At 44.5% G+C, this 23402-nt stretch overlaps 1 protein-coding gene across 4 annotated transcripts in view; it reads right to left on the reverse strand.

The window, feature by feature from the left end:
• Window positions 1–23402, reverse strand: part of ARHGAP6 (Rho GTPase activating protein 6) — a 451443-nt gene that overhangs the window by 39713 nt on the left and 388328 nt on the right. For all 4 annotated transcript variants that reach the window (XM_047844196.1, XM_047844197.1, XM_047844199.1 and 1 more), the window contains 4 exons: window positions 16312–16383; window positions 8985–9241; window positions 7065–7260; window positions 1851–1906 (listed from right to left, as the gene is read on the reverse strand). In XM_047844196.1, the coding sequence (XP_047700152.1) occupies window positions 1851–1906; window positions 7065–7260; window positions 8985–9241; window positions 16312–16383 (581 nt within the window). The remainder of the gene's footprint in view (window positions 1–1850; window positions 1907–7064; window positions 7261–8984; window positions 9242–16311; window positions 16384–23402) is intronic.

Here is a 23402-nt window from a genome sequence, read left to right on the forward strand (position 1 = left end):
CATAACCCTACACCCTACTTCCATGACCGACAGCCTAACTTCCCTTATGTACTGTTTCCTCCTGTGGAAACAATTTTGTGAGTTCGTGAATCACCTCTATGCAGTGAGCTTCCATAAGAATCTATTTGTTCAATCATTCATTCATCCGTTCAATTTCCCATGTACCAGGCCTCGGTACAGGCTCTCAAAGCACGGTAGGGAATAAAGAGGCAACGTCCTTTTCCACCCTCAGCTCTCAGACTGATACAGAGTCTGGCGATAAACTGGTAATCCCCCAAATGATTAATGAGCTCTTAATATTGTGACAACCGTTCTCAGTAAAAAATGCAGGGCGCTAAGACGTGATGTTCAAAATAAAATGCGGAGTTAAGGCATATTTCACACTAGAATCTAAGTCTAAATAACCACAATTATATTGTTATTGGATAATCCTTAAATGAATCTCCCTGCAGAGGTTTTTCCCCTTTGATGGATCCAGATAGAACTGAGGAACCATTTCTGACACCAGCCTCCTCTCCACCCGAGCAGAACGCGCGTTAGTGTCCCGAATTGCTCATCGATTCCAGCCAAGTTGTCATTAGTGCGCAGCAGGCTGCCAGAACGACAAAGGCTTCCACTGGTATCACTCCTACTTGCGATCATTTAAACACGTCACGTTTCCTTCCTGAGCGCACGCACGTGCAGAAAGAACGGACCTCGGAAAGAGCTTAATCCAAATTGTGTGATCTTGGGTTTAACACCGATCTTGAATTGAGCACAGATCAAACTGTGTGATCTTGAATTAAGTTTCTTAGTCTCTCTAAGCCTCAAAGGAAGTGGGGGAAGGAAGGGGCTCCTCTCAGAGCTGGTGGGTGGAGTCAATAAGGTAATGTTTTGAAAGTGTTCTCCAGGTCCGCATAGGTGAGCGGCCCCAAAATGTTACTATACCATCTTCCTTCTTGCAAGTCCTGTTGTGAAATGTTAAAAGCTGTTCAATAGTCTCTTGTGTGACTATGGAAAGTAAAGACAATACTCCTTTCGGAAGCCCCTTTTGTTTTGACAAAAAAAAAGAGGCATTTATTTCAGTTAGTTTTATTAATATGAACAAATACTTATTCGGCTTCATCAATTAAAAATTACTTTCCGTTGCCTCCATTTCTGAGTTGCTGAGTTCCTTCTTTCTGTCGGAACCAAGAGAGGAGACTTAACATTTTAATTTTCTCTTGGCCAACAAATGAATTACTTTTTCAAAGGATGGCTTTTGCCTCTTTGGGAAGCCATCAGGAGCACAAATGCCTTCCTGATCATAGGCATCGATTCCTGACAGTCCCCCTTCTGTTGAGGGAATGTGGCACAGCGCTGAAGGAAACCAAGGGGTGCGTGCGGTCCCCACGTGCAAAATGAATTGGGGATCGAGGGTTTCACGGAAACTTACTAAGAACTGTTTATTTTTGAGAAGGTACAACGATCAAAAATAGCATCTTATATGAAGAGAATGTCAATGGCATTATTCATATTGCATTTTAGTAAAAACAAGTACTATACAAGAGTCTTCTGCTTATCATCACTTACTGTTTTAGGTGCTCTCTGGATCTCCTGCTTTTATCATTTCCACAAGATGTTTATGAATTAGTTTTGCTTGGTTGTATGTGCCATGGACACATCCAAATGTTTTGCTTTCAAGTGTTTGAGCCTCACTCTATCACAACCTTTCTGAGCCTTTTACCTCTTGGGAGTCAATTATACTCTAATTGGTGGGAGGATACCGCAGAGATATTGAGAAATGAATTTGCATACGCTTGAACTTTGCATGAGGTAATTCATTTGAAAGTCATGTGAAACGTACAACGCGGTCTTGCCTTTTCACTTACTTGTCTCACTCTCTTTTTTGAGCTTCCAACTCGGAATATCCCCACTGTCTGGAGGCCTGCAAAGAAGCAAACAAAATCAACAGTCCGGTTTTACGGCTCGAAACTCTGGAGGAAATCACCGTAGACCCAGAATAGGATGCCAGCACCCAGCTGCAACTCACAGAGCAGTAACAGCACAATCGCATGCACTAACGGTTCTTCATCCCACTCTATGGTCTGCGGGCACCTCCAGCTTAACTCTGCAGGCACCAGGGGCGTGCCATGTTAAACGTTTGTGTGATGAAAAATTTGTCACGTGATAGTGTGTATTTCCACATCTTCTCCATATGAAAAAAGTGACCTTTTCTTTGTTATTCGGAACGATTACTTAAACATAAAGTCTATACGAATTTTTAGCTCTCCCTCAGTTGTAAAACTAGATATTTCTTGTTTCACTGATTACAATGAACACAAGCACTTATCAACGAAAATCTAGAAAGTGCAGAAAAAGGTAAAAGGTAATGTACTTCTCAAAATAACGGATGCAGAAATAACCACAATGAATATTTTGGCTTATTTCTGTCCAGCCTTTACTCGGTGTGTGCGTGCGTGCGCGTGTGTGTTCTTTTTACATAGCTGAGCCAGAGTTTTTGTCGCTTCAGGTTTGATTCTGGGGGGCAGGAGTACTCCCTAAGAAGTATCATGTACTTCAGGGGCACAGAATGTCTGAACAGCTCTCCTTTTCCTATGCAAGCCATTAATCATCAGCACTGCTGATCTCCATCTCCATTTATTTTTTTCATTGGTGGCTCATTTTCTCTTCATTTGGGATCATCAGTTATGAGGGCGATGGTGGGTTCGGAGCTGCCAATGGACATTTTGCAGCCACGTGAAGAGAGTTGGTCTGAGAGGAAAGCCACCAAACAGGCTCGTGCTCTCATGCCATCATTTGATTCCTGGATCCAGTTGTGCCTGAGTTTAGATACAATACTGAGACTTCCATATGTAAATAGGATTGGGGGAGGGGGGTGGTGGTGCTTTGCCTGATCGAGTTTTATCTGGGTTTCTCTCTCTTGCCACTGAAAAGGTTCTGACTAGTACAACGTATAATTACATTGGAAAGAATTTCAATCTTTATAACATTATTTCTTTCATCCAGAAGCAAAGTAAACATCTTAATTTGCTTAAGTCACGTTTTAGATTTGTTGGTAGAGCTTTGCCGTTTTCTTTACAGAACTTTCTTGGCTTCTTATTACAGATATTCTGGGTATATTTTTGGTATTAGTATGAGTGAATTATTTTATTGTGATGGTATCTAACTGATTATTGCTCTTACATAGGAAAGGGGTATCTTTTTGTAGACATATTTTATGGTCTTGCCACATGATGCATTAGGTATAAGCCCTTTTTGGTTGGTTTTCCAGGGTTTTTTAGTTAGAAGAGATAGCATCTATAATTACAAATCCATTTATAAATATAATTATGAATCCATACATCCCATTTATCAGTTCTATATCTTATAAATGGTATCCTGAATTTCCAGACTAATTTGAGAGAATCATGGTGAGAGGCTAATTATTGCTGATTTGCATCATCACATCTTTGTGCCCTTGGTGGGATTTTGCTCTGCGTCTGTTTGCAAAAGACTCCTGTACCTTCTTTGTCGCTTCTGTCGGTGTGTCTGCCTCCTAAGTGAGTCCAACCCCTAGCTTAATTTATTGTTCCTACCTCTCTGTGAGCTTAAAAACAGGGTAATTGAGCTATTTAGAATCACGCCAGAATTAAATTTCACATCTGCAAAAGGAGTATAAGTATCCACCTGAAAAGTTATGCAACGATTCAATTAATTAATGCATATAAAGGGCTTAGAATCACATCTGGCATCTGCCGTTATAAAGAGAGAAACAGACCCTGATTGAATGGGATGAGTCTCCTTTGTGCAAAATAGAAAACCTTAATATAATAGCAGGTGTTAGCAAATGTTCGTTTTGGCTGTATTTGCTCTCCGATTTTCTGATGGCTTCTGAATAGCTGAAATTTCTACAGAAATATCACATAAGGGCATTTTCTACACAAGCGGGACTATTCATTTGGTTGAATCCCTCCAGACTCTTCAGAAATGCCCATTTCCATGACATTATTTCCTCAATTATAGTACTTTTTCACTTGGCAAAAATGACTGTAATTTTAAAAAATGACTAGTTACTGATCAAGTGCCAGAATTCCTATGTATCTCAATTGATTATAATCTGATTTAAGTTTCTAAAATATTTGTTTGTTTGCTTACTTATCGGTAGAGCAAATGGCAGCTTGCAGGCAGTCAATGCCATTCTCTGACACAAGCTATGCCGTGACTCTCCTTCAAAGAAAACATGCAGTCTAGGCATTTAGTAACCCCGACTTAAGGTAGTCACTGAAAAAACAGGTGTACATCAAAAAAGGCATAGATCTGGCAAAGGACCGTGACTTTGCTGGGGCCTGTCCCAGAAATCGACATGATCACCTTTCTCTCCTTTTCATCAGAAACTAGAATGGAAACTTGACCCAGAGCACCTGGACCTCAGGCTTAGGAAGTAGCAAGTAAAGAGGGCAGGCATGATAAGCCTCAAAATCAGCCTAAATCCCAGAAAGGTAATAGCACTTGAGTCTCCATTATACTGTCTGTGTTTTTGTTGTTGTCATTGTTTTGAAAGCTGTGCTTCTGGGAAATTGAGGATGCTTAGGGAATTCTTTTTTTTTTTTTTTTTGATACGAAATTTATTGTCAAATTGGTTTCCATACAGCCCCAACAGGTGCCCTCCTCAATGCCCATCACCCACTTTCCCCTCCCCCCCAACCCCCATCAACCCTCAGTTTATTCTCAGTATTTAAGAGTCTCTTATGGTTTGCCTCCTTCCCTCTCTGTAACTTTTTTTTCCCCCTTCTCCTCCCCCCTGGTCTTCTGTTGGGTTTCTCAGGATCCACATATGAGTGAAAACATATGGTATCTGTCTTTCTCTGACTGACTGATTTCACTTAGCATAATACCTTCCAGTTCCATCCATGTTGTTGCAAATGGCCAGATTTCATTCTTTCTCATTGTCAAGCAGTATTCCATTGTGTATATAAACCACAATTTCTTTATCCATTCGTCAGTTGATGGACATTTAGGCTCTTTCCATAATTTGGCTATTGTTGAAAGCGCTGTTATAAACATTGGGGTACAAGTGCCCCTATGCATCAGCACTCCTGCATCCCCTGGGTCAATTCCTAGCAGTGCTATTGCTGGGTCATAGGGTAGGTCTATTTTTAATTTTCTGAGGAACCTCCACACTGTTTTCCAGAGCTGCTGCACCAATTTGCATTCCCACCAACAGTGCAAGAGGGTTCCCGTTTCTCCACATCCTCGCCAGCATCTATAGTCTCCTGATTCGTTCATTTTAGCCACTCTGACTGGCGTGAGGTGGCATCTCAGTGTGGTTTTGATTTGTATTTCCCCGATGAGGAGTGACGTCTGAGCATATAGTATAGAAAGCATCTGGGCGCAAGGGAAAGGGTGGCGCACACAGACATGGATGGAGTCAAGGTCATTGTCCAAGCCCAATTTCGGAGGGAATGAATAGATCTTTGACAAAAGTTTATAAGGCTAAAGTGGATCATACTCTCTGCTACCCATTTCCCAAACTGGCAGATAGAGTCTTATGAAAGAATCGTGTTTATGGTTTGCTCTTTTTTTCATTGGTTTTAAGGGACCAAGATTAATATCTGTTTGCATCTGAACACGTCTCTTTTCTGGAGCTAAACACCATGGAAACCAGAAATGGAATCAGGGCCTTGAGAGATCACCCAGGATAATCTTGTCTCTTTTAGGCCCTACGCTGCATGTTAACTATTCCAAAAAAGGAAGCCCTGTCCAGTTTTTTAGTAAGCTTAAAGGAAAGGCTATTTTTCAAATTATAATTCATGACAATTTATTTTAAAAAACAAAATAGAAAAACAAAGTTTTCTTTCTTTCACATAAGCCGTTACTCAACCTGGCCCTAGATTTTAAATGATTGGAGTACAATTCTCACTTAGGACTCTTTAAAATGCTTACAGTTCACTCTCGATGCTTTTTACAGGTGAAAACTATAATTATAAAAGTATGAGTCGCTTTTTCTACCTCCTAGTGAAATTTTGGCTGAATTTGCATATTTGCTGTACTGAATTCTTTAGTTGCTAAGCTATTTTTAAAAATAATTCCACGCAAGTAATATTTATTGGACACCTACATTGTATTAACCGTGATAGTAAGTGCTGGGAATTCAAAATGACTAAGAAGTTTTCCTTGACCTCCAGCTTACCTTCCCAGGAGAAGAGACATACGGACACACACACACACACACACACACACACACACACACACACACACGTACATATAAAAATTCTGTATAGACAAAGAAAGCTTCAATATGTATCAGTTTTATTAAGTCATCCATATGTTACCTAGTGATTAAGACATTTAGAAATCCCCTTAATAATTTTTTTATAAAGTCCCAGTTTTACTGGAAACAGTGAACTTATCTCATGTCCACAAAACGCATGTGAACACTATAGGAAACACATTCAGATTATGGAGATGGCAGTTCAATGGGCCAAAAGCCTACATTTCAGAAAAATTTTTGAAGAGGGCTATATTGTTTTTAAGTCAACATATTACCTGGAGTTGAGTTGCCAAAAGGGTCATTGTGAAGGATTTGAAGTGGACATCTTCCCACAAAAACACAAATAGCCATATAGAAAGCTGTTGCCCAAAACCATGTATTTTCTATTCATGTAAGGAATGGTTTGCAAATCTTTTTGTTTGTTTGTTTCTTTGTTTGCTTGTTTGAAGCTGGACTCTTATTTTTTTTTAAGGAAGCCTTGTTAGTAACCTCAATGCACGAAAAAGATAAAAGTGGCTGTGCTCTGTTTGAAGGGAGGCTTGGGGACAGACCCAGCCCAACAGATCTTGGCCTCCCCTAAGATACTTGGCCTCCAGGTTCACTTCTGAGGACCACTGGGCGTTGGGCGGCCTCAACACTGTCAAGTTGATTTTTGTCCCCCACAACCTTGTTTAGCCCAGTACCCTTTTAGGCACACACTCAGATCTGTAAGGAAACGTCAGCCCAGAGTCTGATCAGACGACTAAAGCGCTGAACGTGGGCGCTTAAATCCATGACGCTTGAATAAATGAAAGTCTCTCATACATGATCACTGACAGACAAGTCTGCTTACCGTGTTTTTCTAGATGCTGACAGCAGCTGTCCACCAGCCTGGGGACCTGTCTGTAAATGGGATTCAGACTCAGTTTCTTATCTCTGGCTTTCTCTTTTTTACTATGAGCCTCCGCAGGCAAGGAGAGTTGTAAAGCTTCTAGTAGTCGAGACTGACTGTCGTCAAGATCTGTGATAGAATCCACTGACATCGCACCCTGCAAATTATACACAGCCGTGAACAAAGAGTGCAAATGGAAGACACTTCATGCCTTGGAACAAGCGAAGAGTCACATACTCGACGAATGAGGTCAAGTGAGAGGAGCCTTGGGAGTAAAAAGAAGATCGCAACAATGACTCTAGGGGGTAGAGTTTTAAAACTGGATTCCATGGGATGGTCTTAGCGTTGTGTCCCCCCAGAAATGGCATAAAGGGCTTTATCAGGGAAGTGGTTCCCGGAGATGGCTGCAGGGGTGAGGAAATGAGAGCGGGAAGGGAGGGCGGTGGATGAGAAGCGCCACTAAGCCTATGACGAGCCCGGGGGCAGCTCGTGCCCCAGGCCCTGGGGACGACCGGGAGACCATGGAGGTCAAGCATCTCAGAGGTAACCATGCTAGGGAGCGAGTGAGCTGGGCTATTTATACCACAAGCCTCAAGAGTCATTGATTAAGGGCAACTCCCGGTAGGGGCAGGGAGGCGACGTTGACGTCTCGGCACTTGCAGCCTGTCATCTGCATGGGTGGGTGCCTCTGGCCATCAGAGAGAGCCTTTGGCGGAGATGGGGTGCTGGCGGGTGGGAGGAGGGCCACCATGTTGGGAAGGGTGAGGGCTGAGCATAAGGGAGTAGCACACCAGCCACGTCGGTACAGCCCCCCGGCCTTCGATGAAGCACAGAGGAAGGAGTCCGCAGCCGGTGTCCCGGCAAGGCCTGGACAGAGGAGAGGGCATCGGGCAGGCCCGTTGCCGGGGCCCCAGATTCCCCGAAAGTTCCAACGTGGAGCTCAGGTGTTACTGCCACCCAACATGCAATCCGAGAGACAGTGATAAAGCTGGAAGAATGACAATGGTGTCATTGCCTCATCTGTAAACGTAGCTGGAGCCTTGAGAACAGCAAAGGCCCAGGCACCCCCTTGATCTTGGAGAGGTCTCGAATGTGGATTTTAAGTGGGGAGTGTTGGGGCTTTTACCGAGGGCAGCGGTGAGTGGCTGGGGGTGGCGCACGTTTGGGGTCTCCAGGCAAGAGGAAAAGGGGAGACCTCCCGGTGACCGGTGACCCAGGGAATTCTAGAGATGCTTATCAACGGACCCAGCCAATCACCAACCGGTTGGCCTGGACACTCAGCTTCCCTGGATCGAAACATGAAGTTTGAAGCCCCAAACAACAGCACAGTGCCTAGAACACAGCTGCCAATTAATAAATGGCACCCTGTTGTTACAGTACTGATTGGAGAGGACATATGTTCTCTCTCTCTCTCTATATATATATATATGTATAGTGAAAAAAAGTTCCATTGATGAAACAGAATCTCATTGTTTCTGAAGACTGGTAGCCAAGCCACTGGGCCAAGTGGGTTCTTAGACTAGAGACCAAGAGAGTAACCAGAACACCTGGCCCTGCCCCCAAGCCCCACAGTCTCAAGGGCAAGTCCGGTAGTACAGCAGCAGATCACACTAGAGCACGGTCAACAGTGACACTGTGGAATGTTCAGGATCTCATGGGGCACACGGGTAACCAAGGAAGGGCCCCCCCACAGCTCTGAGAGGGGTCAGGAAAAGGCTCCGAGGGTGCGCCCGGTGCCCTACGGCCAGTGCAAATTGTCCCCGAGTGGGGCCGTTGACAGATACCTGGACTACATTTCCAATTTTCACATGAGCAAAGACTCCAAGAATAACGCTCTGGTTGTTTCAGCAGTGGTGTCAAAGAAAGCACCGGCCAACTCACCCTCCTCCTGGCCCGAGGAGCCGGTTCTGGGGTGTTCGGGGACGTTGACTCATTTGGTGTTTCCGAGGTGGAGCTGAGAGATGAGTTACTGCTTGAGAGTTCTTTGTTTTGTCTTTTATTTCCAAATGGGAGGAGGGAAGCCACGAAATCGGACGCGTCCTTTTGTTCGTCCCTCTGTGAGTCCTGCTTGAGTTTATAGGCCCGGTCATTTGCAATGACCTGGGATAAGGGCATTCCAAATGCCTGTGGGATGAATTCTGGAACCAAAAAACAAACATTCACTTTCAGCCATGACCGGACCAGGGAAGGCCCTCACTCGTGTTTTAGACCTAAGAGCAGACATATTCGAATGCCTGTTTCTCGAAGAACTGATTCATCAATCAAAATACAGAGGTGGCTTTTGTATTTATCAGAGTGGCCAACATTTCTATTTCTATCAAGCAGGCCAGTATGGTTTTAGAAATCTAGGCCTCTGGTCTTCCCCCCCCACCCCCCCGGCCGCCCCACCCCACTGCCAACATATCTCAAGTATGTTTTAAAGGCAAAAACTTTGGGGCACCTGGGTGGCTCAGTCGGTTAAGCGTCTGACTTCAGCTCAGGTCATGATCTCACGGTTTGTGGGTTCGAGCCCCCCATCAGGCTCCGTGCTAACAGCTCAGAGCCTGGGGCCTGCTTCGGATTCTGTGTCTCCCTCTCTCTCTGCCCCTTCCCCGCTCATGCCAAAAATAAATAAACATTAAAAAAAAATTTAAAGGACCAGGCCTTTTGTTAGCCTTACACTCCCCATCTTCGATTTATGGGTCTCCAGAGCCCCCGGAACATACAAGGCATGAAAAGGCTGCATGTATCCATTTATTCAGCAGGGAGTGTAAGGCTAACAAAAGGTCTGGTCCTTGCTCTTGAAGGATTCAGAGTCGGGGAGGGGGTCAGATATGTAAATAGCTACAGAGGTGTGTCTGCCACGTGCTATAAAGCAGAGATGCACGGAAGCAAAGACTGAAGTTCAATTAAGTGGATCTACTTTGAGGTTCCCCGGAAACGAGCCAGTAGGCAAAATGAGAACCCGAGAGGGGGCGGAACAGCTCGGGAGCAAGTCTTCTCTCTTCCCTTTGTGTTCCTTGTCCCCACATTCTGCCTCCAGTTGCTGGCTGGGGCTGTCACTCTTATGATCTATGCTCCAGCCTTTCTGCTGGCCACACGCACAAGTGGGCTCTCATCGCTAACTGACCAGTGACGGGCCCAGGATACAATGTGTTAAATCCTCTCATAAGGACAATTTGGGGGGGAAGGAGCATAATGCAGAGATCTACGGCTTTATTTGGAGATGTACACACGGTTGTTTTCTGGATCACGGTAGTAAATCCATATGTATGTGTGTCTGTTGTAAGCACACGAATCCTTAGGGCCAGGCATTTTACTGGCAATATTTTAGATTTATGCTGAAAAGCATTAATAATTAAGTTAAATGCATTATTTCTTTTAGAGTCAAAATTACATCTCCTAGCAGCGGAATATTGGAGTCTAGGCTCTCCCTTGTTTTTATAACCCCTACGAATAAAACCAGAATGATCAAGAGAAAACAGTTGTAAGACTTGTTTGTTCTTTGAAAGGAAAAGCTAACATTAAATCAGGTGGAAAGAGGCTTTGGAAGGTTTTCTTCCTTGATCTATAGCCAGTGATTTTTAACATCACGGGGCTAATGACCAAGTCTACATCAAAAGCAGAAATGGGGGGTGCCTAGGTGGCTCGGTGGGCTGAACCTGGGACCCTTGACTTCGGCTCAGGTCATGATCTCACAGTTTGTGAGTTCAAGCCCCACATCGAGATCCACACTGAAAGATCGGAGCCTGCTTGGGATTCTCTCTCTCCCTCTCTCTCTGCCTCTCCCTTGCTTGCTCTCTCTCTCTCCCTCCTTTTCGAAATAAATAAATAAACAAAAAAATTATCTAAAAAAAGCAGAAATGGTACTTGAGAAGCCTGCACCCTTGGTTCCATCAAAACATGAATCTGTTTTAAAGCGAAAAATCAAAACGTCACCATTTGGGGATTTTCAGAGGATGTTTTTACCATTCTCCATCATTCTCAACAAACTAGGTGGCATATGATAACACACAAAAAATTAGGCATGTTTTTGAGTGACTGATGTAGACAAGTGCAGCAAGACGCAATGCTCACTATTGATAAAAGGCCACGTCCACCAACTAGCAAAATTAGAAAGCAAAGGGGACAATACCAGACCACTGGCTGTGCACGCCAGGATTTATCGGCATAAATCAGCGCTGTCTTGTGTATGGGAATAATCAAATCGTCTTACTTCAAAACAACCGGGGAGGGGCGCCTGGGTGGCGCAGTCGGTTAAGCGTCCGACTTCAGCCAGGTCACAATCTCGCGGTCCGGGAGTTCGAGCCCCGCGTCGGGCTCTGGGCTGATGGCTCAGAGCCTGGAGCCTGTTTCCGATTCTGTGTCTCCCTCTCTCTCTGCCCCTCCCCCGTTCATGCTCTGTCTCTCTCTGTCCCAAAAAAAAAAAAAAAAAAAAAAAAAAAAAAACAACAACGGGGAGGGGTGCCCGGGTGTCTCAGTTGGTCAAGTGGCCGACTTAGGCTCAGGTCAGGATCTCACAGCTTGTGAGTTCGAGTTCCGCATGGGGCTCTCTGCTGTCGGCACGGAGCCTGCTTCGGATCCTCTGTCTCCTCTCTCTGCCCCTCCCCAGGTTGTTCTCTCTATCTCAAAGATGGGGCTACGGACTCCTCTCTTAGCCAGTTTTTCCACATAAGGAAAACCAACCAGACTCGTTTAGAGTTGCTGATATCCCTAGAAAAATGGTTTCCTTTGGTATCCATCGTTTTTAATGTCCAAACCTCTGTCACCCTGCTTGCAAATTGGAATAATTGAATACCAATTAAACAGATGGAATACAAGCCTCTCCATTTTTATTTCTCTTTTATTCTGACTCAAGAGCTGATCCTCTAACAGAGTTTTATTTTTCCCTAACAGGCTTTCTTTCCTGGCTGAGTTTATTTATCCTCTCGGTGACAGAGTTTTAATGTAGTCTCTGGTTTCTTGTCGTTGTCTCTTGAGAACCCTTACAAGCTTCAGGAAGGAGGCCTCTCCATGCTCTAAACTTGTGTCACAGTGTCCACAGTCCCTGGAAAATTCTAAGCAGGATTTTTGAATATTTCTGCTTCTCCAAATGTGGCTATTGTCAAATTGAGGACTCATCACAAATCTATTGAGCAAAACCTTCGTCGGTTGTAAATAAAATGTTGGGTGCACATGCTCGTCTGTGGATTCAAAACGCTTCTCTTAGGGGGGAAAACCCTAGAGACTCAGTGTTGATAGTGGCTAATACAGCTGATAATAGGTTTTTAAAACCAGATGGACATTTCCCAAGACTCACTGTTCTGGGGCCAGGGACAGTGTGTGTCATGTTCTAATCTACAGTATGTGTTTGCTAGGAACACTGCCTTCCCTGCTGGGTTCGTTAGTAGCAACTGTGAACTTTCCCGCCCGGTGAACCTTGGCTCCCAACTGCCACTTCCGTATCTGTGCCTTCCCGCCATGTGGCAGAAGCCTGCCTGTGCGAGGTTCCGCTTGCCTCCTGCTCGCGGCTCTCTTCTATTGTCACTGACTGTGACTCGTGGTCAGACCCCTGATCTACCCTCACTGTTGGTGGCTTGGATGTCTACCTAAAGGGCCCATCTAATTCTCCGTCCTCACATCTCCCGACCTTCTCCTCTCCTCTTACTTTTTCCTTCCTGCCACCTTGTCCAACCACTCGCCCGGTCCCACCCTGGACCGTGTCCTCACCAGAAGTGATTCCGCCTCTAGATTCAGGCTTCCTCCCTCCACTCGTGTCCTACTCCCATCCCAAGTTCACGTGTTACACTGCAGTGTGGCAGTCTGTTTAAGCACACCATTAAGATGTCCCTTCTCCTTCATACGCTTTGATGGCGCCTCAGTGTTCTCGGCATGCAGACCAAACATTGTGCTGGGGCCCACACGGTCCCGTGCGAGGTGGCCCCTTCTTACTCTGCCCTGCGACCACCACCACTGCCCCCGCCCCGACCTCTGGTTCTCTCAGTTCTGGCAACAGCACTCAAAGACAGCGTCTCGTGCGTTCCCTTCGCGAAGTGCCACGTGGTGATAACCGATACTTGATTTTTCTACTTGGCGTGATACCAGTTTGGCACAAAGAAAGGTGCCACGCCTAAATTATCGCCAGATTTTATATCCATAAATATACGGCATAATCTGAAAATATCCTGTGGAGAGGGGACCTGCCTGGCAGACTTAGGCCACAAAAAAACCTACTCCCCCTGTGCTCTGATTAGGAACCACATTAACTGGAACAAAGTAGCTCTTTTAAAATCCTTTTCCCCCAAATGATTTCTTTCTTGACACAAGAAAGAAACTTTCTGAAGTTCTGAAAGTCTAAAAAATGCTTTTGGGTTGCCAAGTAATTTAACTAAGAGAAATTAAGGACTGGGGAAGCATTCTGTATGAAAATATGTTTTCCGACCCAGCATCAATCTTGAATTCGTTTCCATATGGAATTCAAAAGTCACATGGGCAGGAGGGACACAGCAGTGTCACACGATCTGCTGTGTTTCGTGTCCAGGCAATTAAATAAAATGCAGGACGTAATTCATTCTGATTGAATCAATTAATCTAGCAGCATATCCAACACTTAATGAATCACTCTTTATTGGGAGAGCAATTCGATTCTAAAAAGCTGCCCCTATTTATTTTTAGATGACCTAACCCAAGAGGTCACTTAGAGTTTCCTGTTTTCCTTCTTTCACTCTTGGATTCAAATGATTATCATTTTCCACATGTGCAGCTGTTAGGAACCCCAATGTTAATATTCAAGTGGAAGAAAATCATGTGAACCATTACCACCATGTAAGACCTACATGCTACCCCCTCACGCTCTGGTCCCCAGGTTGTTCAGAAAACATGCCATTTAATTAAGAGCTACTTTAAAAGAGAAAAAAAAAACCCTCTTTTGCCATGAAGCCTAATATTTCTCCCTTTAGTTGGATGGGCGATGTGTCTTTTCTTTTTTTTTTTTTTTTAATATTTTTTTAAGTTTATTCATTTATTTTGAGAGAGACAGAGACAGCGCAAGTGGGGGAAGGGCAGAGAGAGAGAGAGAGAGGGAGAGAGAGAATCCCAAGCAGGCTAGCTGCCAGCGCAGAGCCCGACGTGGGGCTCGAACCCACGAAACCGTGAGATCATGACCTGAGCTGAAACCAAGAGTCTGACGCTTCACCGACTGAGCCACCTAGGCGCCCTGATGCGTCTTTGGAGCACCAGGACTTGCCTGCCTTTTCCCAGCCAGCTCCCTGGGCAGCCTTATAGAACTCCGCCAAATTTTCACCGGGCCTATGTAATTCCTAAGTACGATTTGGTCTGCAAAATGTATAATGGCTCAGTACATATTGGTCAATTACTTCCCCTGGCCCTTCCTTTTCTGCTCATTCACATCCTTGCTTCCTGTTGTTCTGGAATATAAGGAAGCACACACACACATCTCCCTCTGTTGAGGGAACTCAGTCGTCTCCCGCAGAAAATGCTCATTCTGCTCAGTCTAGCCTGAATGGGCACTCGCGAAGAATCACTTGAAAGTCTGCATTCTGAGTATTCAAATCCTAGTATTCATATCATCATCCTAGAATAAACCAACTTTAAAGGTACACATTCCTAATGCAAGTCTGTGTGGTCCCATTAATTCACTTTATAAACACTGAGAATTACTCTAATCTAGTGAGGCAAAGGTCGTCAGTGGCAAGAACAGAAGAAGCAAAACCTCGAGTTTAAAAAAGCTATCCTGGTTACTAATAGCCATTGAAAAATAAGGGTAAGAACATATGAACCGATTAAAAAGAACACAACTTATCAGACTGCGATAGGTAGCTGGACAAGAATTAAGGCCCTTTGCCCTGGTTATACCAGCAGCAGATTCTGCTGTGACACGACGTGCCCTGGTGAGTACGCTAGTCAGTATGGACCGGAATTCGCATGTTAGAAGCCGCACATTCATAGTTTATCGAAGCCCTCCTGTCCGGTACCCTTACAGACCGGTGGAATTATACTTTCTGGGGTGGGGGTCTGGGCACTGGGCATTTTAAAGGGTGCACACAGTTTTATTCTACTGTGCAGCCAGAGGTAGGGAATCACTCATATTTTCATCTCCTTTTCTCCAGCGTGAGGTAAACATTTGAAATGTCTGGAGACATCCTGGTGGGGGGCGGTGCTACTGGCATCTAGTGGTAGGGGCCAGAGATGCCGCTGAGCGTCTCACGCAATGGACAGGACAGCCTCCATAACAAAGAATGATCCAGCCTAAAACGTCAGTAGACCCAGGTTGAGAAATCCCGCTCTAAGGGAAGTAAAACATTGATTCTCCATTCTTTAGGACTTTTCAAATCTCCTTTGAGTCCAAAGAACCAAATGTCGTGACACTTTAGGCACAGTTCAAGACATGGGTGGAGAGTCTGGGATCTTTTCAAGCAGAAATTCAATCATTATAGAAAAGAACTCCGAGGTGAGACATATGGGTCTCCTCACTCAACACTCATTCATTGTGTCACATAAAATGGAAATACATTCATACGACGGCACTCTTCCGCGGTCATTTCACATGGGCCCATACAAACAAGCCACAGAAAGTTGTACTGTGCTAATGGGGCCCAGGTGCCCATTAGGCAGGCTCAGTGAATATTAGTTAAAAATGACCACAAATACCTCTCAAAGAGTGGCTAATGTGTCAGCTCCCTAAATAGACACAGAAGGGACACAGAACAGTATGAAGACAGTCAACAATCCCCAAAACATATAGGGCAAAACATAAGCCTGCTGTGATCTAACACAGAAATGCGGAGAATGGCCCATCTCCAGTAGCTCATGAGGATGAGACTGTTTCTTTCCAGTAGTCATGGTAGGCAAATCCAAACTTTTTCTCATTCAACTAGCCCTGCCTAACTATCTGGCCTTGCCAGACAGCTGGTTAGCGTTAGAGATGCTGTCCATGGCTACTCAACCCAGGTTCCTCTTATGCGTTGCTGATTGGGCAGCATCATAATTGGAACCATAAACTTGGCCGAGGTCACACTTTGCTCAAACCAGTTGAATTCATCAACTCAGTACAGGGCCACTCAAACACAAAAGAGTAGACCAAAACAGGCTTTAATGACATTCTGTTGCAGAAAGCCAGTTTACATAATAGAGTTGAACTGCATAAATCTATGCAATTCAAAAACCCCACCAAATTCAACCATTATGCTCCACGGAGGACGCATCCGCTGTGGTTCCTTCTGTCCTTTACCTCGGTCTTTGTTTTTCTCCTTTCCTAGTGAATCCAGTTTCTTTCTCAAAGATTTCTTTCTCTTCTGCCCATCTGCAAATATTAAAAGAATGACAAATTGTAAACTCAAGCTATACATGTGACATCTTACACTATCAGTGACTACATTTGAGCAAAAGCATGACTTCTTGCTTACTTCACTTATAATATGGCATTTTAAACAGAGTAATGGCTCTGAAAACACATGAAAATCCCTGACGCGGGCAGTACGCACAGCCAGAATCTTGATGTACGCTCCTAAATTTTGTTTCAATCATGGAAAGTACAGGAAACTTACCTCCTTCAGAATTAACTTAGTGGTGACACTTAGATATGTTTGCTATTACTATTACATGAGTCTCTTCCATTCTTCACGTTTACGCAAACCAATGTCATCTGGAATCAAACGTCCAGGAGAGGAAAGTCAACAGTACATATTATTCTGACATTTATAAGCTGGTAGAGTGTAACTGGATAAGGAAACGAATCTAGAGGTCCAGAGAACTCAGACAAGCTATTGCTGCACCATCTACTAACTGTGTGACTGTGGACACATCTAAAGGGCTTCAGGGGGACCCCGACACATGTGCATAAATTCAGCTCTACTTTCTTTTTGGTGCTTGCATCGTATTCCATAGCGTAGCTGTGCCATAATTTAATTAACCATTCCCCCACCCAGGGACCGTTGGGTCATTTCTAATTTTTCACTATAATCAGTAAGGCATAATATCCTTTTAGCGTCTTGTCCTCACAACAAACGTACTTGCACATCTGGCTCGCTCGCCAAATAATAAAGACACCGCTCATATCAGTAGGCAGCTGCAGTCGGATTCCTGGGATGTCACGGCAAGAATGCATTTCGGGATTACGCAACCATCAATTAAACACGCGGGAGGTGCAAATTGGAAATCCGCACTACCATCAAATAAGGGAAGTGTAGCCCGTGCCGTGAAGAACCTTATGTTTAAAAGGGGGATTACGAATTGTTCTCTTACAGGACACACTAAAAAGTGTAGTGCAGAGAGAGACTCAGACACTCTCCAATAAAATTTAAAAGCAAGACTCTGATATCAGGAAAAGACAGCATGCACATTCTTAAACAGAAACGAGCGTTCCTGGGATCCTCTCGGGGCTACAGATGTTCCCAACTCCTTCTCTCTGAATTTTTGGAGGCAAAAGACATCACACGGTAGTCGACAGACACATCCGATCCGTCCTCTTTCAAAAAGCAAAGAAATATTTCAAAAATGAGTCTCCTCCCACAAGATAGAAATAGTTCCTAAGAGTCTTTACCTTTGCGGTCGTGAGATTTGTATAGGGGACATTCAAGTAAGTCAGTTGTAATGTGGTAGAGAGCCATCAGTCTCTTTCATTACAGGTATGTTCTTATCTCCAGTGTCTAAAAGATGATTAACGATATGGCCTCCCATAACTTATTATACATGTACCACAATAAACATACTAACAACCCAAGATTCAAATCCATTCTCCAAACAGGCTTTTACTTTGTAACACTTTATTCACTAGTTCACATCACCACATGTATTTGACTGTAACAAGAGTATATGTCCTTAAAAAATTCTATCATTCCTTCATTTTTTATTAGTTGACCCAGAAGAATAACTAAACCAAATAGTAAAGCTTAAGAGACTTGGTTTTTATAACCAGCGGGCAGATGCTAAAATTCAAGCGAGTTGTCAAAGAACCACAATACATATAGGATAGGGGACATTTTCTTTTAAGATAGAAGGAATTCCTTAAACTTCTTTTTAATTGGAAGATGTAAAATACGTAAAGATGTGTATAAATATAAATATACAGTTTAAATAATATTGAGGAGGCCAACTCCCACACAACCAACAGTCAAGTTCAGAGGTAGACTATTCTCTGTACCCAAGTCTCCTGTGTGCCTACCTCCCCCTCACCCAGGGTAATCATTGCTCTGATCAGTCATCTAATAATCTATATCTAATAATAATAATAATAATAATCATAATCTAATAATCATCTGCTTTTCTTTACAGTTTTACTATCTATGTATCCATTTATAAAGAATATAGTTCCTTTTTCCTGCTTTCGACTTCACACAGATGGAATCACGCTCTAAGTATTCTTTCTTGCCTCATTTATTTCATTCATCGACATTTCTGAAATTCATCCTGTTGAGGCAGGTGGCTGTAGGTCACTCATTTTGATTCCTGTGCACTGTCTTCTGGTATGAATATACCATGGTTAATTTCCCCCATTGGACTATTGATGGAGATTTGAGTTGTTTCTAGCTTGGGACTGTCGGGAACAGTGTTTTTGAAAAATTTTGTGCATGTCTTCCTATGTACATGTCCAAGAATCACTCTGTGGTCCTTTGAGTGTGGTTCTAGGACCACTGGCATCAGTACCGCCCCGGGAAATTGGAACTTGTTAGAGCTGCAAAGTTTATGGTCCCATCCCCAAAACTAGTGACTCAGGAACTCTGGGGTGGGACCCGGCAGCGTGTGCTTTAACATACACTCCAGGGGGGTTATTCTGGTTCTCACTGAAATCTAAGCACCACTGTTCTAGGGTAGATAAGTACAAGCTGCATGGCCAGGTCAGCACGTATGCAATCTTAGGCTTTACTCCCGAACATCGAACGCTTTCCGTGTCGTTCTGCTAATTGCTATTCGCACCGGCATGAGAGTTTACAGAGTCCCACAAGGATAACATGTACTTCAAACTCCAAAATTCCAAACAATATCTTGAAGCCTCCTGATAGGAAAAAAAAAAATGTGTGATCTTTGTGAATAGTGACCTATGATTAAAAAAATGCTTAGCTGGGGGGTACCTGTGTAGCCTTGGCTCTAGTGACATTTGGGGCCAGAGAGCTCTTGGCTGTGAGGAACTGCCCTGTGCACAGTAGGATATCTAGCAGCATCCCTGGCCTCGGTTTACTAGATGCCAGAACACCCACCCATTCCCTGTTGTGACGACCAATAATGTCTCTGGACATCGCCAAATGTCCCACGGGGGCAGAATCACTCCGGTTAAGAAGCATCGGTCTGTGTGTAACTCTACCTAGAGAGCAGCTGTGGGCTTGGACCATGTGACACATTCACATTTTCCCACTTGTCACAATGCCCAGGTTACACCCGGTGTCCGCTTCTGTTTTAGACAGAAGAATATAAAAATGTTTATAAATCATTGAGCTTTTACGTATCAGGCTGAATAACAATTTCTTTCAGTTTCTAAAGAATGTGAGTCTGCCTATAGCTATGTTTCTACCAGATTCCTGACTACATGTAGGGGAATGAAGCAGGTTCTGTGAATAAGCAGCCTTCTATGTCTTCGTCCGAAGTGTCTTGTCCTCGTTTAGATCAGATGTAGAAGGACGTTGGACGGTGAACAGCTGTATGAATAGATGGTGGATGGATGAAGAGGCCTCCTGGCTAGTCCACCCCTGGCCAGAGCAAGGAAACCTTGCTCTGTGCAAACCTGTGCAAAGACAGGTTTCTCAGCAAATGGAGCTGTTCAGCAGTGGAATGAGCTCCCTCAAAAAAAAAAAAAAAAAAAGGCACCTTTCACTGTGGCCCTCCATCCTGTTTGCTCCCTCCGTCTTGCATCCCTCACTCTGGGGGAAGCCACATGACAAGTAACCCTATGCAGAGGGCCACGTGGTAGGGAACTGGTGTCTCCAGCCAGCAGCCACGTGAGTGGGCCCAGACCCTGATCCTCCTGCCCCAGTCAAGCCTTCAGATGGTTGCACTCCCAGGGGAGCTTGGGGGCAAACCTCATGAACCAGAACCTGAACCAGAACAACGACACTGGGATATTTCCAGAAACCCTGTGAGATAGGAAATATTTGTTAGTTTTAAAAAAAAGGGAGACGGGGCGCCTGGGTGGCGCAGTCGGTTAAGCGTCCGACTTCAGCCAGGTCACGATCTCGCGGTCCGGGAGTTCGAGCCCCGCGTCAGGCTCTGGGCTGATGGCTCAGAGCCTGGAGCCAGTTTCCGATTCTGTGTCTCCCTCTCTCTCTGCCCCTCCCCCGTTCATGCTCTGTCTCTCTCTGTCCCAAAAATAAATAAACGTTGAAAAAAAAGGGAGAAAAGAAAAGAAAAAAAAAAGATACCCAGCTAAATGCATGCGGTATCCTAGATGGGATCTTGGGTCGGAAAAAGGATATTAGTGGGGAAACTGGTGAAATCTGAACAAAGTCTGTAGTTTGGCTGATAGCAATGGACCAATGTTGGTTTCCTCGTTGTGATAAGCATGCCAAGGTTACATAAGATGTTATCATTAGGGGAGATTGGCTGAGGGGCATAAGGGAACTCTGTGTTATCTTTATAACTTTTCTATAAATCTAAAATTATTCTAAAACAAAGTTGTTGCTTTTAAAATTTTTTAATGTTCATTTAAAAAAAATTTTTAAATATTTACTTATTTTTGAGAAAGAGAGAGAGAAGAGAGAGGGACAGAGACAGAGATAGGGTATGCGCAGGGGCGGGGCAGAGAGAGAGAGAGAGAGGGAGGCACAGAATCCCAAGCAGGCTCCAGGCTCTGAGCTGTCGGCACAGAGCCCGACGCAGGGCTCGAACCCACGAACCGCGAGATCATGACCTGAGCCGAAGCCAGACACCTTGCCAAGCATGTTGTTTTTTAAAAAGCCCTTTCTCCCACGTCCTGGACGTATTCAGGCAAAAGGTTGAAACCTCATTTGTCAAGCATGTGAGAAGGTGGAGGCTTACACGGTTCACCGAAGCGCTTTGAAACATACAGACTTGGGAGCGCAACTCTATGGCAACAGGTGACTCAAGAGCCAGAGTTTCTGGCCTGGCTGAAACTACTGAGATAATCTTCCTATTCACACGTCCCTGATCTGAAGGAAAACGTGTGTGTTAGGTCACTATAAAGCATCAGTTATATCTGCCTTTCTGGCGTACCATGTTTTCTGGAAAGGGAGTGGACAGATGAGAGACTTGACCAGATTTATTTTTATGGCCCCAGTGACGTTTTCATAGGTGGCTGATTAGATTGTCTTATGATACTGCCTATTTCTTAGGTTCCCTAAATCCCTCTTCTCGGCGTAAGTTATCCAGACTTGGTGCTTGACATTTGCATCCAAGAACACTGATCAGCGTATCAATCTGTTTGCTTTTTAAGTTCCCATGCCTGTTCTGATAAACCAAAATACAGTTTTTAAATTATATGTATGAATGTGGAGAAGGCGAGCTATACAATCTGCGCACGTCTTATAAAAATGTTGGCTAAAACTATACCCTTCGCTAAAACTCAAATTCATCCTTTGGTCTCATCCTTCCCCTTTTGAGGGCTCTCAAGCCACAGACCTCCCAACACTAAGGCAAGAGAAAGACTAAACCAGATACTTCATTTCCAGTTTGGGACAGGAGGTCTGTCAAAGAAGTTGTAATATTATTAACAGCCCCAGGGGCGCCCGGGTGGTTCAGTCGGCTAAGCGTCCGACTTCAGCTCAGGTCACGATCTCGCAGTTCGTGGGTTTGAGCCCCGCATCGGGCTCTGTGCTGACAGCTCAGAGCCTGGAGCCTGCTTGGGATCTTGTGTCTCCCTCTCTCTCTGCCCCTCCCCCGCTCATACTCTGTCTCTCTCTGCCTCAAAAATAAACATTAAAAATTTTTTTAAAAAAATATTAACAGCCCCTGGCACTTGAGGGCCATTCATCGAGCCCACACTCTGTGTCTAGTGCTTTCCAATGGTTAATGTCAGCGGTGTAAGTTCCTTTCGTAAGTGAACGCGGAAAACACAGTGGAACTGATGAGAGCTGGGCCACCAGAACCCCAAAATCACACCCCGGGAAAAGTCAGCTGGGCATTGGAGACAGTCCCTGCCATTGCTCAGTAACGATGCTCATTAGAATGGATTCAAAATAGCCCCTGCTACTTTGAGTTGCCATTCAAAGTCCATCCTGAGAAATGGAAGGGAGGGCAGCCCTGGCAAAAGGGGGTGGGGGGAGTAGTTAGCAGGAAAGCGGCTACCTCTGCCTCTCGGCAGGAAACGTGGCAGCAAGTCCAGGACAGGGGACCCAATGGGACCAGTGCAATGCTCCATCCAGTCTGAGAGCTGAACTAGGCTTAGCCCCAGAGGATTAGGAAAAGAGCCAAAGCAGCAATCTGGCCTCTGTTCGCAAACAAGTGCTCTCTGTCCAGGGATGTTGCACCACAGAACGTGACGAATCTCCTTGGCTTCAGACTTTATTTACACTCTAACGGTTATCTGTTTAAACGGCATCTTCCCCCCAGAAAGCGGTCTCATCCCCCATACTCTGACCCGTCCCCGCTCTGTCCACCCCTCCGTCCAACGCTGACGAAGCACACGTTGTAGGGGAGACCGAGCTAGGCACTATGACCCCAGGTGAATGAACGCCATCTCTGCCTTTGAGAAACTCAGAGTTCAGTGCCAAAGACAGACACACGGTAACTTCATGAAAGGAAAATGAAGAAAAGCCGCGGTGGGGGCATTTAGCAGGCGAGGGGTCCGAAGCGAGAAGGCAGTCTCCAGCGCTTCGGAAGGCTAATGTTTGCTTGTGTTCAGTCTTAAAGGACGAAGCGACGCTTCGCACGGGGCCTTTGAATTGTGGTGGGGGGTTCCTCCCAATAGATCACATGGTGACTGTTTAGTCTAGGAGATCCTTTCTCATCATACACCTGCCAATGTTTTATTCCTAGTAATCCAACCCTTTACCAAGCAAAAATTCTGTTGGTGAGAAAAGATGAGAAAATTGCTAATTCAGGAGGGAAATGACAGTTTCTTAGGTGGGAACTAGGGCTTACGAGAGTGACAAATAAGAATCTGGAACAAAACAATCTACATAGAAAAAGTGGAAAACAACGCACTCAAGCCCAAACCGGTCCCACTGTTCAGTCAGCTTCGGATCTCACTACATATATATTTTTTCATGTTATTTTCAAGAACCCTTCCATTCTATAGCCTCTCAGTAATTTAATCAAACCTATAGGTTCTTCCATTGACCTTGATGGAAATAGGAGGCAGGCAGAAACAGGGTGATTGAGTCATCTTGCTTGGTATAAACCGCGATGAATTAAACATTGTTTCTTTATCCTTCA

This window comes from Prionailurus viverrinus, chromosome X, assembly GCF_022837055.1.
Source record: "Prionailurus viverrinus isolate Anna chromosome X, UM_Priviv_1.0, whole genome shotgun sequence".
In the NCBI taxonomy this organism is placed as follows: Eukaryota; Metazoa; Chordata; class Mammalia; order Carnivora; family Felidae; genus Prionailurus; species Prionailurus viverrinus.